Source organism: Argiope bruennichi, chromosome 4, assembly GCF_947563725.1.
Source record: "Argiope bruennichi chromosome 4, qqArgBrue1.1, whole genome shotgun sequence".
Taxonomy (NCBI): Eukaryota; Metazoa; Arthropoda; class Arachnida; order Araneae; family Araneidae; genus Argiope; species Argiope bruennichi.
This window is the reverse complement of record NC_079154.1, coordinates 97,048,460-97,075,967: the sequence shown is the minus strand read 5'-3', so window position 1 is coordinate 97,075,967 and position 27,508 is coordinate 97,048,460. Positions and strand designations below refer to the sequence as shown.

General features: G+C 24.4%; 2 protein-coding genes across 2 annotated transcripts in view; one reads left to right on the top strand and one right to left on the bottom strand.

The window, feature by feature from the left end:
- LOC129965914 (ras-related protein Rab-19-like) lies at positions 1-8,506 on the bottom strand. Its single transcript, XM_056080196.1, has 3 exons — positions 8,246-8,506; positions 6,602-6,785; positions 1-5,408 (listed from the first exon to the last, which is right to left on the bottom strand). Exons 1-3 carry the CDS (start codon positions 8,420-8,422, stop codon positions 5,137-5,139), a joined length of 633 nt encoding a protein of 210 aa, XP_055936171.1. The 5' UTR covers positions 8,423-8,506; the 3' UTR covers positions 1-5,136.
- Positions 8,507-9,519: 1,013 nt separating this feature from the next.
- The window catches only part of LOC129965813 (oxysterol-binding protein-related protein 1-like), a 69,580-nt gene continuing 51,591 nt past the window's right edge, over positions 9,520-27,508 (top strand). Inside the window, exons 1-14 of the mRNA XM_056080019.1 lie at positions 9,520-9,753; positions 12,924-13,088; positions 14,290-14,363; positions 15,163-15,237; positions 16,149-16,260; positions 16,365-16,450; positions 17,121-17,265; positions 17,349-17,461; positions 18,550-18,623; positions 18,876-18,939; positions 20,210-20,311; positions 21,565-21,693; positions 24,034-24,252; positions 24,976-25,159. Of these exons, the coding sequence (XP_055935994.1) occupies positions 12,932-13,088; positions 14,290-14,363; positions 15,163-15,237; positions 16,149-16,260; positions 16,365-16,450; positions 17,121-17,265; positions 17,349-17,461; positions 18,550-18,623; positions 18,876-18,939; positions 20,210-20,311; positions 21,565-21,693; positions 24,034-24,252; positions 24,976-25,159 (1,534 nt within the window). The 5' untranslated portion in view covers positions 9,520-9,753; positions 12,924-12,931. The remainder of the gene's footprint in view (positions 9,754-12,923; positions 13,089-14,289; positions 14,364-15,162; positions 15,238-16,148; positions 16,261-16,364; positions 16,451-17,120; positions 17,266-17,348; positions 17,462-18,549; positions 18,624-18,875; positions 18,940-20,209; positions 20,312-21,564; positions 21,694-24,033; positions 24,253-24,975; positions 25,160-27,508) is intronic.

The following is a 27,508-nucleotide window of genomic DNA, read 5'->3' as shown; positions in this document are numbered from 1 at the left end:
AACACAGTTTTGCAGAAATGTATATAAATTTGTAATGCAGTTGCAAATAAAAAGGTTAATAATTAACATCAAACAAACAAACAAAAAATTCAATTACAAAAACAAACATTTACAAAATAAACAATTTAAAATATAACAAATCATATAACAATCAATCATCAATTAAAAGCAATAATCATTTATATAACATCTCAAAAAAATTTGAATAAAAACAGAAATCAAAGACAGAAAAAATATTGCACTACAAAGCTGCAAATGCCCTCAGATTATATCAGTTAACAATTAAAGAAAATATAAAAAGATGCATCAAGTATAACAGAAAAGAAAAAAATAGTTTCATTCCTTAAAGCATCAAATTAAGCTTACCTATAAAAATGATCTTATAAAGTCAAAGTATTGCGATTTGTGTATTTCATTTCCATAAATTTTATTGATGAATATACTTATCCTAACACATAACCTTCTCTAAAATGTACAACATGCAACTTACTCAACAAACTATTTCACACCTATGATATATAATGTTACTTTAAAAAAAATACTGCCTACATTTTAAATTCAGCTTCTGCAGTTAGGACAGGACATTCCATGGCAAGATATACACATATAAAAAAAACTGTGTGCTAATTTCACATAAAATATATGGACTCATCAGCTATTTACAAAATTGGGTAAACAAATAAAAATATTAAAATTATTTTTTTACAGTATGAGAATGTTGAATGCTTTTAATAATAAACAAAAATTAAATAAATATAAATTTTGCTTTAGAAATTCATAATATAGTTATAAAACAAATATGTAGAAGTAATACCAAGTAAATTAGCTTTTATTGCATGTAGTTAAGGGGGGGAAAATGACTTTTCTTAAGAAGAAAATTGCAAAAAATTTAAAACAAGTTCATTAAAAACATAAATTTAAAAAATTAAAATTGTTCATGAGGAAATTTTTTTCAGTTCCTGAAAAATTGATTTAAAATAAATAAATAAATGAAATTATATATATATATATATATTTAAGATTCACTATTCAAAGTCATGAATGAGGCAACATTCACATCAAGAAACCAGTAGCATTTGTTTCATAACTATACTCTGATTAAAAGCAAAATTTTTCATGAAATTAAAATACTGTACATGCAAAAAAATGTACAGCAATTTCAACATCAGTTTAAATTCAGATGAAGAAACAAACCCATGTGCTAGTTAAAGTATGTTTGAATTTCATCTAATAAATTAAAAATATATTTAAAACAAAAATAGAAACGAATAATATTAGCACTATTCATATTACATTATCTATTCAGGCTTATCAAATGAGTGAATAGCATACATACATCATTTAACACTTAGCTCTCACTAAATAGATCTTGGATGGACCTAAAATGGATGTTTCAGTTATTTCAAACATAGTCTAAATGGAGGATATGTTTTTTTTTTATGCTGATTACAAAAAAAAAATCAGTAAAATTATTGCTGTCAGAAAAATGTTAAAAACAAAAATCAATATGATATACATTATCAGTATTGCAAAATTATTGCCATCAGATAAATGCTGAATGAAAAACTATACATTATAAGTAGCTAAACTAGAAATAAAAAGAAGAAAAAATATTTATGTAACATAGATCACAGTAAAATATTGAGTATATGATAGAAATGTGTAATTGGTCTAAGTTTATATTGCATTTTATAAATGCAAAATAAATAAAATAGTTGAAAAAATTACATACTGTTGCAAATTGCCATTATCTAATGATTTCAGACTACTTTGAAATACTATTTAGATGCATTTAGGTTAGGGTCAAGCATTTTGCAATAAAATGAATGGTACATATATTAAATATTATGTGAGTAAATATAATTCAACACATGAGTGTAATAAAATAAATAAATCTGCAGCCAGCAAAATAGTATGAGAAAATTGAGACATATTTCTGTATTACCTGATGAAAGAAGATTAAATACTAAGAATAAAAAGTATTTAAGACAAATGCCATATATTTTCCATTAATTCCTTACATTTAGTGAATATAGAAAGATTAATAAATGTCTGGAATGACAAAATTCTATGTCCAATATGCAAAATTAATTATAATAAACAAAATACTCCATAAATAATTTTATTCACAATTCAAATATAAATATTGTTTTTTTTAAGGATTATTTAATTCATTCTTATTCTTTATCAGAGCATATAATGAGAAAAGAATCAATTGCATCCTTTGGGTCAGATTGAATGATTGTCACTGTGATAGCAGGAAGCAAAAATTGAAGTTGAGTCCTAATGACTTTCATCAACAACAGTACAATTTTTTAATGGAGGATATACATCCCATTATTGGAGTAGAGGTAACTCAATCCCACAATATTACTATGAACTGGAGACATATTCCACTGAAATGATGGTTCATCATCCAGGTACTCATGACAACTCCCCAATTAGAGTCACAAAAAAACATATAAATTAAATTAGAAAAAATAAATATGAAAGTAAAATTGTGCTTTTGATTATATAAAAACTGATCTAAAGTAACATGAACAGGTAATACAGAGAATCAAAAGAAGTGAATAAAATGACAATTGTCTGAATTTTCAGCCTAAATGTATGAAAAAATTAAAAATCTAGTCAAATTTTTCATTTTATTGAAATTAAACTTCAGCAAGTTTAAAAGCATTAGCAGAGATTTAAAATATGTTTATTAATATTTACAATTATGTAAAAAAAAGTGCTATCAATCAAATAATAAGAATGTGATAGAGAAAATGTATTTAGTTCAAAATCTGAACCATGCAAAACAACTTAACAAAAATAAGCTCATAAAAGACAATGTGACTTTAAGCAACTATGCTCTGAAGTCTTAGCTTTCCAATATTTTATAAATGTAGTTCTATTAGATTAAATCCTATTTTGAAGATACATGACGGCTATTTCAGGATGAATTATATAATCTGAACTGTGGTTAGAAAAAAAAAGCAATACATAGGTCAGCATTCCCCTTTCCAAAGCTATTCATCACTAATGAGTTGATGTATGGTCCATGGTGGATTTAATAAGCACCAGACACACATATACAGTAAATGTATGTATTCCTTTTATTTATTTATATTTTTCTGTATGCTTTTCTGATTCTATGACCAGACCATAATGAGTAGAAGCTACTCATATAATTTTTTAGGAGGAAAAAATTGAAACTACGGATATCAGCCAAGTTTTGCATCTCTTGATTTACTGCTTAAATTTAAAAGACATATACAATACCATATTCCAGTATACAGAAAAATATAAATAAATAAAAGGAAACAACCAATATATATGCAGTATTGACATAACAAGCAACCATTTTGACATTATAGAAATTAAGAGTGTAAGTTTGTTTAGCAATAATGGTTATTTAGATAGGCACTCACACTTCTATGCTTAAAATTTATATAGATCCCCTTAAAACAAGATTTTTATAGATGACAGCACTTCTTAAATGGTTCTTTTTAAATAGCTATCTTCTTTTTTAGAGAAAGATTCTTTCTTTCTTGAAGTCCATACCAATCAGATTTTTTTTCCCCCACCAGCCAATTTTTAAACTAATAGCAAAATTAATTGTGATTACGGTAACTGTTGCTTAAAAAGTTATTTTAACAAATTTGAATATAATTCTTCAAGTGAAGACAGTTTTTTTTTTTAACTGCTTTTATTTATAAATACGGAAGCTGGAAACAGAAAAATCAGTGAGAGTTTCTACAATTTTGTTTCATTATTTTGTTATGCAACTCATGTGGTAAAGCAACTCAAAGAAGCCAAGACTAAGAATCTTTCAGGTTATATATTCTGTAACATAAGAATGCCAAAACATTCAGTATTTTACCCCCCCCCCTTTTTTTAAAGGGTTGAATATTTTTCTTTTCTTTTCTTACTATGATTATTATTAATGAAACCTTTCAATAGATCTTAAAACAACAAAGACTTGCAAATTCTTTTAAGACCAATACAACTGTTGAATATTTATTTTTGATACAATCACTATTTTTAATTCTTTCAATCAACAATAAATTCATCTAATATTTATATTCTGAACTTAAATAATTGAAGAGTCTCTTTCCAGACTCGCAAATCTGCTACTATGCTATGAAATAAATAATCTTAACACTCCTTAGCCCTTTTTTCAATGGTATTTTTGACCATAGAAAAAAAAAAAATACTTGGTTTTAAATTAGCTTAGCCACAGATGTTTTTGAAGAAATGACTATAAAAAGTTAAATAAAATAATGGATAGCTCCATCTGAGCTTCCCTTTTACACATGCAAATGGAGAAAAGTAAATAATGGTTTCTCATTAAAGTGTTTGAAATTTTTTCTCTATTCCCTTACAATAATTAACAAAATATTAAATGTATTTTACAAAATAAACAGCTTGAAAAGAGAAAACCCTGAGTAAATTATTTAAAAACTGAGATTTTAAACAGAGATTCAGTAATAACACAATGCACATTATATTTTAAAGAATAAGTTATTCTCATTAAATCTTTTTATGAATACATATAGACAAATACTTTTCATTTATAAAGACTAAAATTATCAGCTATAATAAATTACACTTGACTTATTCATAATGAGGATAATATTTTTAATGGAAGCTAAAAAAATTATAAAATTTAAAACACAAAAAAATATATACTTAATATCAAGAGTGGAAAACACGGTAAAATTAAGTTCATTAAAAGTATTTCTATTAACACAAAGCATCCAAACGTTCTAGCGTTTGCATCATATGTCTTTCACAATTCAAGGTTTTTACTGGCCCAATCATTAGAATAACAATATTTCTTTATTGACACAAAAATAAAGAAATATATGATTTCCAATTAACTTTGAAATCAAATTCACAGATCATACTTGAATTTGATTATATATGCTTTTAAATCTTTGTTTCACTTAACTTGATTTGAATCAAAAACTTGTATCAAGGCTGCATTTTCCAATCCTTGTTACAGATAATCAAAAATGTACAAGATGACATAAGTGTAACAAAAGCATCAGATTTGTATAACACATAAGATTTTTGATTGAGTGTTTAAAGATTAAAATTATAAAATATAATATATGCTGTTAATAAGCAGATCATAGCATGATTATAAAAAGGTCAAGAGCCTTGGCAACAATGACCTTTTTCTCGAGGTTTCATTGCATTGCTACTATTCACAGCAGTAAATTTGTCATATTGTTGCTGTAAATGCAAACCATCATTGCATCTTTTAATAAGTTCTGAGGCCAACGTGACAAAAGCCTTTTCAACATTTGTATCTTCCCGAGCACTAGTTTCTAACACAGCTACAAGTTCAGGAATTTGTTCTTTTAGTGCTAGAGCTTCTTCAAAAGGCACTTCTCTTTCTGATTCAAGATCACATTTGTTACCTGAAAAATATTGCAAATTTATGTCATATAGCAATTTAATTAACAGCATTTCAATCATGTTTACAAAATACAAATATTTATTCCCTTTTGTTACTACTCATTTGTATCAATTATTAAATTTTTTTTTGGTAATACTTTAAAAATTTCATATAAATTCACACAGATACACACACAATGCATTTTTCTATCTAGCCTAAACATTTTTAATTACTCCAAAATTCTTTTCCACTTATATTTAATAACACACATTTATTGTTTTATGTTTATTTTTCTTTATTTTAAATGATGACCTAAAATTTCTAACATACTTTCATGAATTTGGATTTTGAGATAGCAGGACTTTCCTTAAAGTTTTCTCATATAAAACTTATACAATAAATCTGAAAATATAAGAAAATCTTATATTTCTTTCTTAAGAAAGAAGACAAGATAGTATATTAGAAATTGATGACTTGAAATCGAGACTTTTAGCTTATGTTATTGAAAGCATTTGAAGTTCTTGGTGGATATCACAAAAATTGAATTCCTTGTGCTTACAAGAAAGAGTACAGAATGTTCAAAAATCATATCAGACATTTCTTGACATGTTCTTCAGGAAGGGTTCAGGTTTGCTGCTTCAAAGTTTGTAACAGGGCAATTAACATTTTAAAGATATTCATTTGATGGCAACATTATCAATGCTTTCAAGCTTAGAGACACACACTGTTTTATATTTTAATATCTTTCAAATAGGTAAAAATATCTGCTTTTTATTTATAAGTTTAAAAGAAAACATAACATAATAATAGATTTATCATAAAGGTAATATAATTAATTTTGCTCATTTAATTCCTATTAATTTTACAATGGGAATAGTCCTCTTCTGATCCAACATATCATTATATAAACTGAACAGAATATCACTGATGCATCTATATGGAATAATCCTTTTAAGATAAGTTTTATCAATTACGAAATTTACGCAAAATTTTTAAAAAATAATTTTTGTGATCATATTAATTATTTTTAACATTAAATAAAATGTCAATGCAATGCCATTATCATAATAAAATTATAAACTAAAACACAAAATTATGTAATTGATAAGAAAATTTTTAATGGAAGATTAAACTCCCTTAACAGATTGGTCTTTATTTTTTCTTTAAGTCACATGTTCCATAAGCATTGAAAAACAAATACGATATAAATTTTACCTATTAGTACAAGTGGTACATCAGATTGTGTATAATTCCTTAATTCATCTACCCATTGAGGAAGATGGAGAAAGCTAGCATGTTTTGTAATGTCATAAGCCATTATGACACCATGAGCACTGCGATAGTAACTTTGAGTTATGGTTCGAAATCTTTCTTGGCCAGCTGTATCCCATATCTGTAACTATATACAATTAAACAAAATTAAATAGCAATAAATTTTTCTTTGAAACAAGTTATTTGTTTATTTCAATATCAGTTTGAAATCTTGCAAACAAAACTATAAAAAATCTTCCACTGAAAGTTTTTAATGATAAATACATGACTATTGAGTACTATACAGAACACCCAACATATTATATTATATGCATCAAAAATCAGCCTTACAAACGTTATATATAAATATATATATATATATATAAGTAAGTATTAAACAAATGGAAGAAAAGACATCCAGAACTTCTGTTTTCTGCCATTTTGAAACAGTTTTATCACCCAATGATAGTGCAAATTTAAAAGAAAGCAATTAATGTCATATATATACATATAAATCAGTAATATTATAGAAAAATATACGAGATTCAAAACGCAATATTGTTCGGTTTATGATAAAATACCACTAGTTTGAATTATGTGGAAAATTCAACTTTCAATATACAGAATTCAAAACATTTGGCAAGAGTAGATCATTCATACATAACAAATTATTTATATTTAACAAAACATAATTTTTTATATGTCAATACAAGAAGGATGAAAAATCTTTAATGATATATTCTCATTAATCAGCATATAAAATTCTGTAAAAATAAATTCTGTTGTTTTCTGATACATTTCATTTTTTTCAGCTATTTCAAAATAATAACGTATGTTTACTTTATATATGTTACCTTATATATGTTTACTTTATAGTTTGATAATTATTGAAAATGTATAAAATAAAAACAGTAATGTAGTTCAGAATGAAAGAAATTCGAAAAAAAAAAAATTATTAATAAGAATTTTTAAAATACAAGAAAAAACTTTACTGGAATATGCTACCTGAAAAACAAGCTTTGTAAGAGAATAAGAATTTTCTGAATAAGAAAAAAAAAATTGATTATGCAACTGATGAGGTTATTGAATAACTGATAACAGAAATCGATAAGAAAATTTTTTGGAAATTATATCCAGCACAATAAGTTAAATTTCATTAGGATGCAAAATAAATAATCATTATACTAAATGAAGAAACACATAGTTACATTCGATGCTCCAAAACAAACAAAAACATAAGAACAAATAATTTTATTTCTTTAGTGTTGTTTTTATTTTTGGAATTAAAATTTTACAATTATGACTGCACGCAATAATTTCGTATTTTAATCCTTTTAATTAAATTTATAAGAAAATCCTTGTTCACTTTTAATTTGCTACGTCTAAGCTTAAAACGAAAAGAAATCCTAATTAATAAAAAATACCCTACTTCGTATTCGTATGCACATGAGATAAAATCTAATCAAATGAGTCATCAATTTAGAGATGAACATTTTTATTATAATGCTGATACACAAAGTATTTAAATTGGATTCCATAACTTAACCCGTATGCGTAGACACATACAAAAAAATTAATAAATTGATCAAGTAAATTTGTAAACCTAACCTTGACACGCTTTTTGTTGATAGTTAATGTTCTCATAGCAAAATCAACTCCTATAGTATTACCATGGCGTTCAACGTAGGTTCCCGATTTAAATCGCTGAACAACACATGTTTTTCCAACACCACAATCACCAATCATTACAATTTTGAATAAGTAATCAAATTGTTCGTCTTCCATTATTTATCATAACACAATGCTACAATCAAAATAAATAAGAATTCTCGAACAATATATTTCTGCGGCAGCCCTTTGAAAAACAAAACTAAAATAATATCTTTCAGTGACGGCGACAGTTAAGAAAGGACAATCGAGTTTCCCTTGCCACTTTCGTTTTTAATTGATAATTATTCTTACTAAACCTAAAATTTAATTCAGTCCTCTGAATTTTTGGATATTTTTATACGTATAATTGATCCCCTGATAAATAATTTATACTGAATCTTAAAAGATAAACCTATAGAAAATTGAATTTCATTTTCAATATAAATAGAGAAGCCGTCATTGTATTCGAACGGCACCTCCGATGGATAAGGTGCTGATTCGAAGCATGATTTCACCAATTTTACTGGAAATATTCTTCCAAGACAAGTATGAACTGTATACAACAAGTATACAATTTATACTAGTAGAAAATAATAATTGTTGGTTTATTCTGATAAACCTTAGAAAGTAGCTTAAGGAAAATATATTGCATCATTGATGTAAAGGGGTTTCAGAATTTTTCTTTATGTGCATTTCATTTTACAAGTGCATAATAAAATACTATTTGTGAGAGTAATGAAATGATTTATAAGACTGACTAACGAAAATATTATGAAAAAAGGCCGCAAATTCATTCGTTCGGTATTTTTTGGAAATCGCCAAGTTGGCTATGCAGTGAAATAATTATGAAGGAATAATTTGAGAATTATTCCCTCATAAACTTGCTTCTGTATTCTGTAAACTTGCTTATTCATTTTCTAAATATGATCTACAAATCACATATTCTCTGTCTTTTCCGCTGTTAGAATATATTTCGGCATATTCCAATTCCAACATTATTTCATGTCGCTCTTCAATAATAAGTAGAAAATATTATCCATGCCTTAAAGGCATTATTCGGCATATGAATTTTTACCTTTTCTTTTTTGAAGAACTTTCTTCTTGTTTTTAAATCAATATTTATTCCTTTTCTTCTAAAATAAGAATAACTTTTTAAAAAATTGCGCAAGAAAGAGATCTTTTTATTTGTTTATATGAGCCCTCGTGACTTTCTGTTTTGATGTTGTCTTCATTGAGGGAAAGTATTCAGCTGTTAAGATAACGAAGTCCAAATGGGAAAGGCAGAAGACAAACATACTCGAACTTTTTTACAATTTATACTGTTTGTCACATGTTTTAGTGAGTGATCACCCGCATGAGGACGTATGTACATAAGAAGTGAAAGTAGGATAGAAGTGTACTGTTTCCAAGTGATTTTTGTCTGCTTTCATTTGTTTTAATTATATTGGACGGTGTTCGTATCCGCTGTAGGTTTCAATTATTGTTTACAATTATGAATATTCCTTATTTTTAATATTTGTAAATGAAACTGAATAATGTATTTTTATTACAATCCATGTTGCTTTTGTTATTAATTCATAATAACTTATTGCTTATGCCTTTATTTATTAACCGATATAAACAATAATGCATGAGTATTCTTCAAAGTATTGTTATACTTTCTCTTGCTTTTTTTTTTCCTTGCAAAAAACATGTCTGCCATCTCTTATGCATATTATTATCGATTGTTTTGTTTTTTATTTCTGAAGAAATATCAGATAATTATTAAGTTTATTTTTTTTCTTCTTTTGCTACTTGTATTTATCATTATGGAATTAAACAGGTAATTGGCTATATTATTTCTTGAAATAACAAGTTTCCCCCCCCTTCTATTTAAATACAAGGCATTATTAATTTGAAAGATTTAAATTTGTATCACAGTATAATAATTTTTGCTAAGGTTATGGTATTTATATAGCCAAAGTTGTAAATTTCTAATTCTAAAATTTCATATTCTAATTCATTTTTTTATAATTTTTGTTTTTATAAAATTGGATTTGTGCATCCATTAGATTGTATATATCGATATTCATGAAATATGTAAAATTAGAAAGAGAAAATTATATATACTAATTATAAAAATTATAATACACTTGAATACAGAATTATCTTTCTATACTAATAATCAAAATAAATATGTGTTTGCCTTTTACAGAGCAGACCATTTGATTTAGAACTATTAAAATTTTCACTTACATTAGAGAGTGAGAATGTGAACTTAAGGCTGAATTTTAATTAATTTAAGATAAAGTATAATTTTCCAGTTTTTCTATAATTTCCAAAAATATTAAATGTTTTTTTATGTTATCTTAAATTACAGAGAATTGCCTTTTCAATTGTAGTAATTTTTTGCTATGTATTTTTCTGTATCTAATTAATTTCTAAAAATTTTAAGTGTATACAACAATGCATTTCATTGTGGGAGTGAAACTCAAAACTTTTGGCTTTTTTGCATGCTTGATAACAAAAGTATTAAATTGCAGGGTTTTTTTTTTTATGAATTGATGGTTAGACTTTACATTTAAAAAGATTTGCCAAAGTTGAATTGTTTGGGAATGATTCCTCATTGAATACAATCTTGAATTTTCATTGTTTGTAACCTTTTTTAGAATAATATCTTAAGTTATGCCTTTATTATCTAAACACAACTACTTACTAAAGTAATCTCATTGCTATGCCATTACTGTATCCATCTGTAAGTTTGGAAGTTAAGAAACTTGAGTTCAAAAACTACATGACACTTTCATTGAATCATAAATCAACAACCATTTCTGGCAACCATTAAAGCTGGCTGACTTTGGGCAAATATTTGAAGATTGGCATGAATTTGGCATGTTTGTCAAGAAACCATTAATTAATCTTATCTGTGAAGGTTTCTATTATTAATCATGTTTTTAATATACTGGCACTGGCATGCTGGCAATGAAGAGCATTGGTAAGCAGTGATGAAACTTTTTAAAGTGTGCTGATTTTTAAACACGGTTATTCTTTAATGTAATATAGTTAAATACATAATGTTATGTATTCCTTTATATTGCTTGAAAATTGCTTTTGTATTTGAGCTTCTGTGTTTTCTTATTGCATTGAATTTCATTATTTATTTGTTGTTTTGTTATTGAATTAGAGAGATTTTTATTGAATAATCATGAGTTATTATACAAATTATGAAAAAGACTGTACTGCACATAAAATTTGTTAAATGATTCTACTTTTTCTTTCCTTATATTTTAAATAAAATTGATTAGTTTCATACAAAAAAAAATGCAGTTTTTAAAACTCTTTTATTTTCCAAATTAAAATTCATATTCTAGTGAGATGGCAGAAAATTAAGGAGATCCATTTGACAATAAACAGAAGACTGTTAAAACTGTTACAAGTCTATTAAATTTGAAAAATACTTTACTGAGGGAGCCATCAAAAGCAAACTACATAAAATATTTAATTGAAAAGTTTATCATTTGTAAACCCTAGTGAACTAGCTGATGGCTCAAGGCAACTAGCAAAACTATATAAGAAAGTTTAATAGAATCATAATAGAAATATTTAAAAATATTATCAAAATGTGCCTGTTCACATGAAAAAGAAATTTGTAAATATTTGAATGAATTAAATGTTATAAATTTTTAATTCATCTAAAATATTTTATTTTTTATTATTTAAAATGAATATATTTTTAATGTTGGCCCTGTAGTAGAATGTATTAATAGCAGATAAAGAAATTCAGAGTAAGTTTTACATATGTAAATCGGATAATGAATTCTTTTCTTTCAAGGTATCCCCTCCCCACCCGAAAAAAAAAGATCATAGCAATTTTTTAAAAAATAGATAATAAAGATTATATAAAAAAAAAGGTTGTGTTTTGTATGCAGAATACTATGATTTTACTTTATAATTTTTTTTTTTTGTTTCACTTTCTATGCTCAACTAAGAGAACAATGAAATAATTATATTTTAAAATGAAACAAGTACAAACATAACGTTGATTATATTTCAATTGAAATATATACTGATAAGAATCCAAAGTATTTCTGAGATTTCCTTTTAAATTAATGTATTCTAATTTTAGCTACAATACTTACAAATTGAAATTCTGTTAGATTTATTTTCAAATTTATTTTTTAGTGCTATCCAGAATTTAGAAGAGGATAAATATCACAATTTTTATTTTCAAGAAGTTTCTTTTGAGAGAAAACTTTCAAGCTTTTTTAAATATATGTTATTCTTATATGAAGTTCTAATAGCATTTTTTTTTTTTAAGTTTTGAATATCATTCATGTCATTTAAATTTGTTGCAGACATGACACATTTCACTCGAAACGCAAATTTCGGTGTTTTCGGAAACAAATTTTATTATTCTTTCGATTGATTAATTTTCTCTTGTGCAATAATTCGACATTATTTTTCAGTGTGTGAATACTTTTGTATAAATTTGTTATTTTTTAAATTCAATTAATCATATTTATTTTACTTCTCGATTTTTATATTTGGTGCAATGCATTAGTTTGCGAAGTTTATTTGCTTTTTTTGTTCTCAGACTATGTTATCTCTGCTGTTGACAAATAATTACTAAATTGGTGATTTTTCTAATTTTTTTTAGTTTTTATAATGATGTCGGATGATGAATTACCAGAATCGCCTATTCCCTGGCAGACACCTGAAGAAAAATTGCTTGCAAATTCACGAACTGGTGACTATACAGAAGTGAAAGAGCTTCTTAGACAGTTTTCAGAAAAGCAAATTTCCTTAAATATTAATTGTAAAGGTGAGAAATTATATAATTTTGTAAGATTTGCATTTAGTAAAAATATCAAAAAATTGTTATCCAACTTTTTGATTGGCGGGGGAAATGTTTTTTATAAATAATAATTAATAACTGTCACAGTTTTACTCTGGAACATTAAAAAGGTCTGTGTAGAGTATTGATTATTGAGTATAATTGAAATTATTATGGTTGAAGGGTTGATATATGCCAGATTTGATATTTTTACTTATCTTAACCTCTTGAATTCCAGTTTTCATTCAGCAACTTATTGCTTAGGCAGACAATTTAATCTTCATAGTTTTAAGAGGAAGGAGGAATATAGAAACTTACAGGATTTTTCATTAAAAAAACTTTTTATAAATCATCAACTCTCAATAATTTATTTCAAATGCAGTTTGCCATTGTCAATTTATTCAAGACAGCTTTTGATGAGCTGGTCTCATCATTATGGTTTAAGATATTAATTATTTTAGTATATCACTTCTTTTTTAGTGATGAAATATAAAATAGCAATAATATATTGACTTAATTAATATTTTGTGATGATGCAACACTAAATGTTAGAATAAACTTAATTTTATTCTTTTTTATTATTATTATTATTATTATCTTGATATGCATTTAATTCTTAAAGTGACTAGCCTGGAGGTACAAAGGATGATGTTCTATATTCTAGCTAATGACAAAACTTGTTATGATGACTTTTTATATATCAGCCGCCTCTTATGCCCTTTAAGAGAATATTTTTTACTAATTTATTCAACATTTTTATCTATTTTTGTGAAATTTATCCAATAAATCATAAATAATAACATTAGCATATATCAGTAGCATTTTATGATTTAAAATAAAGGATAAAATGCCAATTATCAATTTGAAATGATGACTTTTAATGCTTATTGGTTTGCTAATTGCCTTTAGCAAAAACATTTTGGTTTGGTATTTTGTATCTTAGACTATTAATGTAGAAAGCTTGATTAAAATTTCTGCTTCTTTACTGAATGAAATTATCAAAAGTAAAGTTTATGAAAATTGAAATATATTTGATAAATAACTCTTATAAACTTAAAATTTTAAAAAATGAGCTACCATTTCATTCTCTTTCATAATTTTTATTGCACAGTTTCCTTATTTGTGTTTTAAAATCTAATTTGAAATGTGCATTTTAAATTTTAATGAAAAAAAAATTGTTTAATTCTAGGTAACCATGATTGGACACCTTTACATTATGCATGCTATTTTGGTCATGAAAAAATTGCAGATATTTTAATTAAAGTAAGAATGTCAAGGCTTTGATATTAATTGATTCATTTTTCAAATATTTTTTTCTGTTTTCTTCATTTGATAGAATAAATATGAAACTAAGATACTAAGATATCTGTATTTTATCATATGAGGGTTTTATGTTTGAATATAATACATTTTTAAAAATCAAGTGCTATTTTAATATTTTTTTCAGTAACTGTTGCCCGAAAATTTACTTAAATAGGAGATTTTTAATAGTTAAATATTTTTTACGGTTTAAAATCAATAGCTTTTGCACTTATTATAAAAGTATTTGTATTAATAAATATTGAATTTTTTAATACTGTTTTTAATTAATTGTATTGCTTATAATTCAAAGTATTAACTTTTTATCATTAAATTCATAAAATATTTTCCTCACTGAAGGATATTGGTATAAAACAAATTTTTTAAAAAGAAAAATTTGTACATTATACTGTTTTTTTATATGAAGCTGCTAGAAACATTAAAAATTGCTAGATTCCTTGGAATACTACAAACCAATAATTTAGATTCGATTGATTATAATTTTTTACCAAGATTTTTTTAATAAAAGTTGTGAATTTTTATTTATACTACATTTGAGTATTGGTATTTTAATTGTAAATCAATTTATTTGTGAACCAATAATTTAAATTCATAATAAATGGATATATTATCTATTGCAGATATTTCTGTATATTAATATTTATCATTTGTAGTTGTTACATTTAATTGTAATTACAATAAGCCATGATAAGAATCTGATAAAAATTATTATTAAGTTTATAAAATGTTTCTTATTTTTCAGTTAGGTGCAGATGTTAATGTAATAAATGATACTGGTGATACTCCTTTGCATAAAGCTTCATATACAAGTCGAGAGGTATAAAGTTAAATTTATATTTTTTAGGAAATATCTAATTATCTTTAAAGAATCTCAGATAAAAATGATAAAGATATAACTTTTTTCTAGTAACTAAGAGAAAAGATACCAGCCACCATTTTCTTTCAGTCTCCAGTAGTTAAAACATGTAATTCTAATAGAATCTTAATATTTTTCCTGTTTCTGAATATATATCTTAAAATTGTGTACATTGAGGTTTCCACACTTCTTTATTAGTTCAAAATTAGGAGAGGGGGAAAAATTGACAATTATTTTTTCTTTGGACCCTTCATTAACAATTATAAGATTGATTTCAGCTGTAGAATTGAAGATTTTTCATTCTTTATTCTAATGAATTGGTTAAAGGGGGGTGGGGTGAGTGTTCCTAAATGCTATGTAAATAACTTTTGTCAGAATTTAAAATTTTTTTAAAAAAAAATAAGTTTAATTTTTAACAATTCAGCTTTTATTTTAAGCTTGTTTCTACTTTAAACTTATTCCAAAAGATTCTAAACTTTTTATATTCTTTAAAAAAATATATTATTAATGTGAAACTTAATTTAAAATGTTTAATAAATAGTTAATCAATATTTTTATAGCAATGAAAATAATTTTTCAATTTTTTAAAAACTAAATACATTTTTAATACTTATGATAACTAAAGATATAGAAATAATTTTACTTAATGACTATGATAACTAAAGATATAGAAATAATTTTACTTAATGACTCTATCTTTTAAAATTGTTATTTTAGTGCATTTTTGAATTGAGATTAAATATATATTTTTTTAAAGTTGTAATAAAAGAGCATTCATAATTTCTTATTCAAAATATGTTTAAAATATGAAAATTGCTTTGGATCTAAAATAATTAATATTTACTAATCAATTCATGTTTTGTATTTTTTAGGAATTAGTTTTACTTTTATTATCAAAAAATGCTGATGTTTTTATAAGAAATAGTGAAGGGCAAACAGCTAGAGATATTTGTGAGAATGAAGATGTTAAAAAGCTTTTAAAAGGTATATTTTCATATAAAGAAGAAGGATTTATAATCTAAAAAACAAATGTGTGATCTGACTTTTCTTAATTATAATTTCTCTATTCCCCCTCCTTTCTTCTCCAGCTGCTGAAACAGCAGATACTGAAAAAAAGAACTCAATGTTACTGCATGCAGCACGTGAAGGGAATATACAAGTACTAGAAAATCTGGTAAGTTATATTTTTCCTTGTATTAATATTTTTAGAATGCAGTAATTTAATATTTTGATTTGTATAGATTAAAATAATCATAAAATATTGCAACTTATGATTGAGACTTGAGATCAAAAAGTTGTAAATAGCAGAGTATTTTTTTTCGTAAAAAAAAAAAAAAAAAAACATTTTTGGTATGAAGTATTTCCTTTGTGCATCTTTTGTAAAACTAAAGAAAATCTTGAAAATGTTTTTGTAGAACTGTGATTCAAGCACCTGTACCTTTTGTACCCCTATATACTTTGAATTAATTTCTTAATGCAAGGAAGTGCTTTAGATTTTTACTTCAACAAAAGTTTGACATATCAGGGTCATTTATTGCGATTATGTGAAGTTTTTGTGATATTTCTATTCATTTGGCTGTCTTATATGTCAATTAGAGTAGATGAACAAAAGACTTGAATCGGTTATGTATATCCTTCTTCCATAATTTATATATTAGTTACTTTAGAGCTTGATTTAAAAAAACTTAATTGAATGATTCATTTCCTTTAATAATTATTTTAAATTTGATTTAGAATATTTAAACATTTTTTTTTTATTTTTTTATTTTTTTTGCATTTTAGAAAATTGTTTTCCTTTCAGAATATACACTTCTCTAATTTGAATATGAATGCTTTTAATCTAGTTGAAAAGTGACCATCCTCCAGATATTAATTGTGTTGATTCATTGGGAAACTCGGCTTTGCATTGTGCTGCATATAGAGGGAAAAAAGAAGCTGTTATTCTTTTACTTCAGCATGGAATTGATACAACCCTTAAAAATTTGAGAGGTATCAAAGCATTCAATAATTTTGTTACAATTAATGGGTTTTATTTCATGCTTTAATAAGTTTCATGTTCTTAAATTTTTTAGGTCAGCAACCTGTTGATTTAGCTTTGAATTTACCAACAAAACAAATACTTAAAGTGCAACCTGTAAAATCATTTCAAAAAACAGCTGCAAGATTTGAAGGACTACTATTAAGGGTAATGAGGATAATGTTTTAAAATCATAATTCTGGTGTATAAAATATTTTATCTAAAATTAAATACTTAAAACACAGTTTTATGTTATAAAAATAAAAAGTTGGATGTACTGTTGTATTTTCTAGTCAATTTTATTCAAAATTTTTTTGGTGTTATCTTAAAGTCTGATGTAAACAGGAATAATTATTTTGAAGAATTACTCTTCTAATACTGATTTTATTTATTAAAATTTATAATAGTAAATAATAACATGAATTAAAGAAATTTCTACATAAAATATTAATTAAAAATTGATCACAAAAATTATTTAAATTATTTTTTGTTTAGTTTTAATAATATAGTTGCTATTTATTTTAATGATATTGTGATTTTAAAAGAATGTTTTCTATAGCAATTTTAATTTTTCAGTTGTTCAAATCTGAGAAATTAGGTTTTCTCCATTTCAATATCAAAAGTTATATATATCAATAAATACAATTCAGCAATATATATAATGATTTTTTTCTTAGCCTCGAATGTATTTTCTTTTACATTCATTTTGGTATTTAGCATTGTAACTTTTATAAATCATATATATATGAAAATCAGAAGTTAATGATCTGGAAAATTTATTCATCTTACTCTGAAGTGTATCACATTTTCCTTTATTATAATTTTCAAATTTTAAGGTAGTCTTGTTTTCTACATTCTTTAAATAGTTGAGGTATTTGTTGATATTTTCTTTGCTCTTTGGGAAATTATAAATTTCTTCATTACTTAATTTAAAATCATAAAAAAATTAAATATATATTGGATCTTTTAATGTTTGCAGTTGTATATATTTTCTTGATTACTGTTAAAAATCCAAGTATTTTTTAAAAAATAATTAATTATATAAATTTATTTTAATTTTCTCTATTTAGATATCAGAAATTGGATATCAGATAAATAAACTATAAATTATTATATTGGAAATATAATAGTTTACAGTTTTTCTTTTGTAAAATGAATAAATATGTAGATGATATTAAAAAATCCATAGAGTGTTTTAATGTCATGCAGATTTATTTTTAAAATTGTATAATATTTATATATATATTTTTGATTAGAAAAGTCGATTTCTTGGATGGAAGGAAACTTGGACTATACTAGAAAAAGGAGTTATGTCTTTCTTTAATTCCAGGTAAAATTTTATTTTATTATAAAATGTTTATCTTTTTAGTTAAACATTGCAGTCGTAATGTCATATAACTTTTTGCTATAAATGTTTATGGGGGAAAAAAAGTATCTTATGTTCTTTATTCTTTGCTTTGATTGACATCCTTACTTTTGATTCATGTAAACATTTTTTATTACATTTGTTTATTTTTAAATTGCAGTATTAATAATGTATAATAAATAAAGGCTGCTGCAACTATAAAAAATTTGATTTTAGGGCAGATTCTACTACTGGTACAAGAAGGAAAGGATACAAATACCTTGATGGCGCCAAAGTTGTTGTAAGCAAAATTTTGAATAATTATTTTTCAAAGTAAAATGTAAATGAAAACAGATATTTGTAAATTAAGGTATAGCAAAGGAAAATAATTGTTTTTTAGTTGTGGCTTTATTTCAGGCATATATCTAAACTTTTATCTAAAAAATCATTATTTTTATGATTGTAACTTTTAAAAATAATTGCTTGGTTAAAGTAAAAAAATGCATATTTGTAAAAATACAGTTGATATATTAAATCATTATTCACCATTATATCTTTTCCCTATTTCTTTTCTCAAAGGAGGCCTTTGTTTTTGAAGAATGCTAGTGGCTGATAAAAAAAAAATAATGATATGCTCTCTAATATCGGTTGTCTCTCATCATTGTAAACAAGATGTAACTTATGAATTTGACCTATTTTATTACTCTGTTATCTTATTTTTTGCCTCTAGTGAATAATGACATTCATATTCATATCTTTTATGTCTCTTATTCTATAATATATTTATAATGACATTGATTCTACATTCATGAATAAATCAGAAGGAAAAATTATTTTTAACCTGTTTTTCTTTCTATTTTTTTAAATGCAATAATAACTGCAATTATTGTTTCTGTAAGTATAAAATTTATTTTAAAAAAATCCATTTCCACTAATAATGGTGTAACATTTTGTTTCTTGTAATACTGTATGATTTGAAAAAACTTTCATACTCTTGATTCATCTTTTTTGCAATTCATGATTTTTATGTATTAAATTATAAAATATAAGCATCACCATTTAATGTGAAATTTGAAAAGTAAGTTCATTATCATAGCAATTAAAATTATTTTTTAAAAAGATTTATTTTACTAAATGTTTTTTATCGGAATTGATAAGTAAAAAATGACTAAAAAAACTAGATATTTCAAATAATAAAAATATCTTTATTACACTATTTATTATAAAAATTGTCCTTTTATAAAATTGTGGCATTTTCTAAAATCTAATGCATGATACACTTATTTAAATCTTAATTATTTTTTACTTAGTTATTGAAATGAATTTGTTTAGTGAAATATTATTTTATTAGATATTTGTCATTAACTTAATACCATTAGTCAATATTACAAAAAATATAAATTAAAAAACTTAGAAAAGAGGTTATTAAAAGTGTGATCTTTGGTGATTAATTGCTGGCATGTGATTAATAAACAAGTATATTTTATTATTTAATATTGAAATGTTATTTTATCAGTATTATTCTTAACAAAAGTTGTAAAATGTAAAAAATAATAAATGTTCAATTTCAGGCTGATGAATCAGATGTTGCAGTTTTCATAATCATATTTTCTGATAATTCTCGACAAAGATTTAGTGTGCCATTGGTTAATCAGCAGCAAGTTGACAGACAGGTAAGTTTTAAGCATTAATTAAATATAAGAATATAGATAAATTTGGTTAGTAGATGTATTTAAAAGTTCCCCACAATTCTAATGAATATAATAATATGTTTGCATTAATTGATATCGCATAAAGTAAAATTTTCAGTTTAAATGGCATTTTTCTCAGAAGTACTAGTTCTAAAATGTGTATGCCTATAAGGACAGATCAATTCTCTGTGCTGCAAGGTTTTTCTAGTGTAAAAAATATGACGGGACATGTGTTAGTTTTATTTATTTTAAATATGTAGAATGTTTGTGGCAAAGTAACAAAATAAAAATTTTGAATAGCTTCTTCAATGTGTTTTTCAACTCTTATATCATGAAACACCATATAAACATCTTATATATATTTTTTATGTCAATTATGTACAACCTAATGTGAGTTCCCTTTAAAAAAAATTAAAGCAATAATTTTATTTATATTTTGTTATGATTTATTCGAGTTTTTTTTAAAAATTTTTTTAAACAATAATTTTATTTTTAAGTTTATTCATATGTCATAATTTATCATTATCTGATTTATTGAATTTGCAACAGAAGAAAAATAATATGCATTATTAAAAAAAATAAATATTTAATAGAAAATTTATTTTTTCTATTGAAATAAATTTAATTTAGAATGCATATTATTGTTGAAAAATTTATAAAATGGATTTAGTTTAATGATTTGTTTTTATCCTAAACAAACATATATACAACAACTATAAATCTCTGGATGAACTTATAAACTATATCCCTTACGAATTGACATGATTAAAAGAAATAAAAAATATACTTTTAAATTTCAGTTAACCTTTATTTATTTTTATTGTTATGGATTTTTTATGAGCATATTTTAAGACCCTTATAAAAGTATATAACTTCACAATATTTCATGATAAAAATGTAAGTGAGCTCTGATTTTTAATGCATAATATTACTAAATAATATTATCAATACAATTTTTAATGCATAATATTACCAAATAATATTATCAATACAATTTTTAATGCATAATATTACTTCAGCTTTGCATTGGATTCAAATAATAATATTTATTGCATTTGAATTCTTTTGCCCAGACTAATGTATTTCAACAGAATATTGTTAAATTGAAGGGGAAAAGTGTGTGTCTGTGTGTGTGTATTCTCAGAAAAATGCTGTTAAATTAACAAAATGTTTTTGGTATTACATAGAATATTATATAAAATCTTATTTAAAACTTTTTTTTTTTCCCTTCCCAGAAATGGATCAATTCTATTAATGAACATATTGAATTTAGCAGTCATTATCTAAAACAAGGATTTTCTGACTCTGATCCTGAAGAAGAGGATGACATAGTACCTGTTGGTACTATGAAAGACAAACTACAAGTAATCAAATTATTAATAATTATATATATTTAAAAAAACTGAAAAAACAGGACTTATTTTGTTGTAATTACTTGTTTCAAGCATTTGGTATAAATGTTTTATCTTTGGATAAATATTTTCTTGCTTGCCAAAAAATAGAACTTCAACTAACTTATAATCGCTAAAAAAATTATAATATGCTATTTTAGAAGAATTAAAATTTAGTTCTCAAATATTTGCTACAGTAAAAAGCTTGTTTTCTGCTAAATTGTGAGAAAAAATTCCCTTAAACTATTAATTTATATTTGATATGTCCTGAAAATATGAAATTCTGTAATTTAAAACTGAATTATGGGATTTGATATAGACCTACAAATAACAACCTGATTTAGGAATTTTCTATATTAAACTATATATAAGGAAACTAAAAAATACTAGTATAAAATTATATAGAATTAAGCTTTCGCTTCATAGAAAAGACCTTAAACTGTTGTTTAATAATTTATTAATTGACCTATAACAAGTTAGATTTATTCATTCTACTGTAATACATATTTTGATGCAAAAGATTTTTTAATTGTTTTTTATGTGTTTAAAACAAAGATGACAATTGCTTTTATTAATTACCTCTTAAAGTATAATTGTTTCTTTATTTATATTAAGTAAAATGTGTAAGTGCTAAAGCCTTTTCCTTTATAAACTGTGAAAAACATTTCAATTAATTAAAATACATAACAATATTTCTAGAACTCTGCAATTGTCTAATTAAAAGTAAAAAGAATGAAATAAAAATAGAAAAAATTATTTCCCACTCTGAAGCTTTTGGCATTCTTTAATGAACTTAGTTTAATATTTGCTTATACATATTTCAAATAATCTTCTTACATATGAGTGTCCTTTTTGCATTAATATCAACTGTACATTGCTTTTATAATGTGGGGAAATCTTTCAATTTATTCTTCATTTCTACCGTTAAAATTTTCAAGAAAATGGTCTTGAATAATTAATAATGATTTATGTTCATATTATAACAGCCAAAGTCTTTGAAGCTGCTAAGCATGTTATTAGTTAAATCAATATTATTAACAATATTATTCCATTAATATTATTACTAATTATAAGATCAATATAATTAGCTTTGTCAGGTCTCAGAAAGCTTTTGATAACTAGAAGAAAGAAAAAAAAAATCATACTTTTTGCCTGTTCTCATTCATAGAATCCTTAAAATAGAAATTGCTGATAAAATTGTCTTGCTCAAACAATTTTCATGAGCTGCTGAGCATCAAAACTTCTATCTTTATTTTCCAATACTTATTCCACGCTTTTTTGTTTGTTTGCTTATTATATGCTTATAAAGCAAGGTCTATCTTCATCAAACACTTTTTGTTTTATCAACTTTAAATACATGTGAGGCTAGTTAATTCTGTCTCATCTGATTTAAAGGCAGATGACATTTCTTCCTGCAACAATCATACATTTTTCCAAAAGCTATTCTGTTCTTATTCTAGTAGTATTGTTTGGATTTGCTATTTCATATGCTTAAGAAAACAAGAATATTTCAGATAATGCACTTGTTTATAAGTTGACCATTCTACAAAAATTGCCTATTATGTTCATAGAACTTAAATCTTTCTCTTTACCAAAGCAACTTTATCATATACTTTTATTCATTACTCGACTTCTGTGAAAACAAATATAATATTTTTCTCAAATAATTTGTTTTTTTTTCAAGAATAATTTGTTCTTTTGAATTTTAAATATTTTATGATTTAGCTATACCAAATATCAAAATATGAGCGTGAAGAAAAATTACTTGTTCTATTTAATTATTAATTTAAAATTTTGTTAAGTGCACATGTAGTTAATGTCATTGCTCATATTGTTTTGAAGGTTGAGTACTTTGCTCGTTTCAGTCATACTACATTTGCGAGAAAACATTATCTAATTATGTGGTTATTCTTTTCCTTTGCATGTGTATGTGTGTATTAAAATATTTTATGTTAAATTCATGTTTTATTTTACAAAACATCAATTTGTATTGATGTTTTGTAAAATGTATGTATGATGCACAAACTTTTTAAAAAATAATGCTTTGTTTAATTTTCGTTATTGTTTTCACTGAAAGACTTTAAAAGGTAGAAAAAGGCACTTAGTTGAATACGTTTCAAACATAAAAGTTTATAAAAAATATAATTAATAGAGTACTTTAAATCCTCTAAAATTGTGTATCTTTTTAAAATCTAAGTTAATTTTCTTTACATGTTTTCATTTGTCTGAATATGTGACATTTTTATTTATTCTATAATTACATTTTTATTATTATTAACTATAATTAATGTTTGATTTCCCCTTATTTTTTAGACTGCCCAAGCTCATTTACAATTGCTAGAAAAAAGTTTTAATGCATTAAAATCAAAATATAATGAATATAAACCTGTGGACAATGGCAGTAAATCAGTATTTTATACAGAAGTGCCATGGGTGAGTTTATATAGTGATATTGGAAGTTTGGTTGAATCTGCTCAGAATGTGTCTTCAAGTTTATCTCATTGCTTTGCAATATTTTCTCAACAAGAGCAGGCAAGTAACAAGTTTTTATATTTTTAAAAATTGATTTTACTTATTAAATCCCTTCATATTCTTGCATGACACATTTTTATACAAATTTTATCTTATCCTTTGAAAAGTAATTTTACGGATGTAGAATTTTAATCATTGTTAATACTTTTGCTTGCATATGTTTATAGCATTACGGTTGTCAAAAAAATTTTTTTTTTTTGCATAATTTATTTGCATAAATTCCCAGACACAAATTTTTATCAGATTTTATATGTAATTGTTTTGTTTTTTTCATTGTTGAAATTTCAGTGATCTTTAAACTGCAATATTTATAACCACTTCTTCAATAATAGAATTGAATATTTTAAAGTAAATAAATAAAAATTTGATTGATTTTATTGATGATCATTCAATAAATATAAAAGTTATTTTTAAGAAGTATACAAATGTTTGTTTATATATTAGGTTTTAAAAAAATTGCAATTCTATTTCGATTTTTAAAAAAATTATTGGTTTTTATAAAATGTTCTACATTGTTAATATATTCCAATGCATACATGTTAATTTTTATCACTTTAAATTATGTAATCCATTTTAATTTTATTCATGAAATATTAAAACTGATGGCATAGTTTGTTTTTCTTTTGCGATTGTATTCTTTAAAAAAAATCCTTATAATTCACTTAAATCCGAGTGTGTATATATATATATATATATATATATATATATTAATGTTTCTTTCAGGTCCGTAACTTACAATTGAAGCAGTTGGAGGAACGATGTCGCTTTCTTCAAGATGCTTTACAAACTCTTGCTCAAGAGCATCATGAGTTAGAAAAGTCTTTAGTTAGTCCTTTCCACACTCCTCCAAATATTCCACATTATGATGATACTGATTGTGATGAGTTCTTTGATGCTTTTGAAGGAGGTAAGCTTATTCATTTGATATTCTTGTAAAAAGATTTTAAAATCTGATTATTTGAATCTATTCTTCCATTTAAAAACTTCTGAAAGTTAAATGAACTAGGAACAAAGATTAATTTGTTGGTTAATCATTTGTTCTCACTAGATCTTTAAAAAAAAGATGTATGATTAAATATTGGCTAATTATTCTTGCCTCGACTAAAGGCTGAGCCCAAGGATAATGAAGCACTTTTCCGTATTGATGAACAAAACAGTCAATATATCTGTTGAGCTTTGAAATTTGTTGAAAGTTAGTTCCAAAGAGTGATTTGGTGAAACATTTACTTTATGTTTAAAAGAGCCTCTTCATTTGACCACCATTCAAAATAGAAATTATCAAATTGGAAGTTAAATTCAGGAAAGCTTGTTTTGTCAAACATGAATAGTTTATATCTTGTATAGATTGGGAAAATAATTTTCAAATATGAATATTACTCACATATTTTACTTGAAGCTTGATAATCTGATCAGAGTGTGATCCTGCTAAAGTAATTGCAAGCATATTTTTATTGCATAAAAAAGTTAGTTATTTGATGCTACATTATTTATCAGTACATTTTCTTTCTTTTTTTCTTATTCTTAAAAGTTTAAAACCACTTCTATGGTATCTTCCAGAATTTTCAACTGGTGAATAATTTTTGTAATTAAAAACCTTTGATTTGTATTATAATTAATTAGCCTTTGATTTGTATTTATTTAATACCTAGTATTTTGTTTTGTTCGTCAGTTTTATATTAATTTAAATAAATTTGCTGTTAAAATTTGTAATGGTAATTGCTTTTCTGTTTATTCTTTTGATTTTCCATAATACCAAAGAAAGGAGAAACCTGATATAGATTTTTTTATTCATTTTCAAAAATCTTTGTTTCATCTATGACAGGTATTATAAATGAACTCGGCAAAGCTTATTTTACAAATCATACTATCTAAAAAAATTTTTAAATATTGATTGGATATTAGCCTTAATCTGTAATTTCTCAGCTTTAAAATTCTAGTCAGTTTTTAAAAGAATTTTTTTTGTCAGTATTACAATCAAATATTACTTTAGGGCAATGTGACATGCCAGTTCTAAAAATGCTAAATAGATCCATCAAGTAATATTGCTTTCTTGGCAAAGGATCGATACATTGAAATATAAAATAGTTGTAATGTTAAATATTAACATGTAAGTTTGTTTGGTTAGTAAATTATTGCAAGGTAAAATTAATTGTGAACTTTTATATCTTTCAATTCATAATATAAATGACATCATTAGCTAATACAATTTAACTAAGAGAGATATTTAATTTACATTAGATGAAATTATCTATAGAATATCTTCTTAGATGTCATTGGAGATTAATCCATTTATTTGTGTTCATCATTTTATAAAAAAGCATAAACATAGAATACCTATTGAATCAGCATCATAAAATAAGGTAATGAAATAAGAAATAAATAGTTAATATAAATAATGTTTAAAGGAAATTGATATTTTCAAGGATTATTCAAATCAATTTTTTAAATAATTTTTGTTCAAAAGTCATGGCATATTTTTGAAGGAAATATTACCGTATTTAAAGTGGCTAAACTTAATAAGTATGTTCATTTTATAGATACATTTAGTGGTAGAAAACTCGATTGAAGAGTTGAATAGTGACATAATTTTCGCCTGTCATATCTTGAAGATTTTCAGTAGGAGGTATACATTTTAAAATTTGTTATGCATGTCATCTGGCTTGTTATAACTGTTTAATTTCAAGGGAAAAAAAGTATTCTACAGCAGCATTTCAAAATCATTTTTTTTTTAATATTTAAAAATATTTCATTGGTCTCAAGTGGTGCCTTTCCCCTTATTGTTATGCACAGCTTTTTGCATAATGTGTTACATATCTTCATAAATATTATGACAAGCAATTTTAGTTATAAAATACATTTCTGTAAATATTATGTATTTTTTTCATGTATTTCCAGCTGTTTTCTTGTCCATCTTCATGTCTGTTTTTGTGAATTGTTGTAAATAAAGTCATATTTTTGCTTATTTAAATATCCAAACCTTTGTTAACTATTAATTTTTTATATTGAATCATTTGCATGCAGTTTTGCTGACATTAATTATTTTTGCACTTCTAATTGCAGTATATTTATAACCTTCATTGTATGTTATGATTAATTGGAAGTTTTGGCTGCAATTTAAAAAAGCTATTTGCTTTGCTTATACATTTGTTCTATATATTTCTCAGTGTAATTTAAAAATAACTTGCATTGCTTAGATTACTATGGATTAATATTTTATTATATGGTTGCTAATAAGAGTTATAATAATAAACCATAT

Excerpts from the sequence above, each read along its gene's own strand:
- LOC129965914 (XM_056080196.1), bottom strand. The coding sequence starts at position 8,422 with ATGGAAGACGAACAATTTGATTACTTATTCAAAATTGTAATGATTGGT. Across the intron at positions 6,786-8,245 it reads TCAACAAAAAGCGTGTCAAG|TTACAGATATGGGATACAGC; the intron begins GTTAGGTTTACA and ends AATTGTATATAG. Across the intron at positions 5,409-6,601 it reads TGTACCACTTGTACTAATAG|GTAACAAATGTGATCTTGAA; the intron begins GTAAAATTTATA and ends AATATTTTTCAG.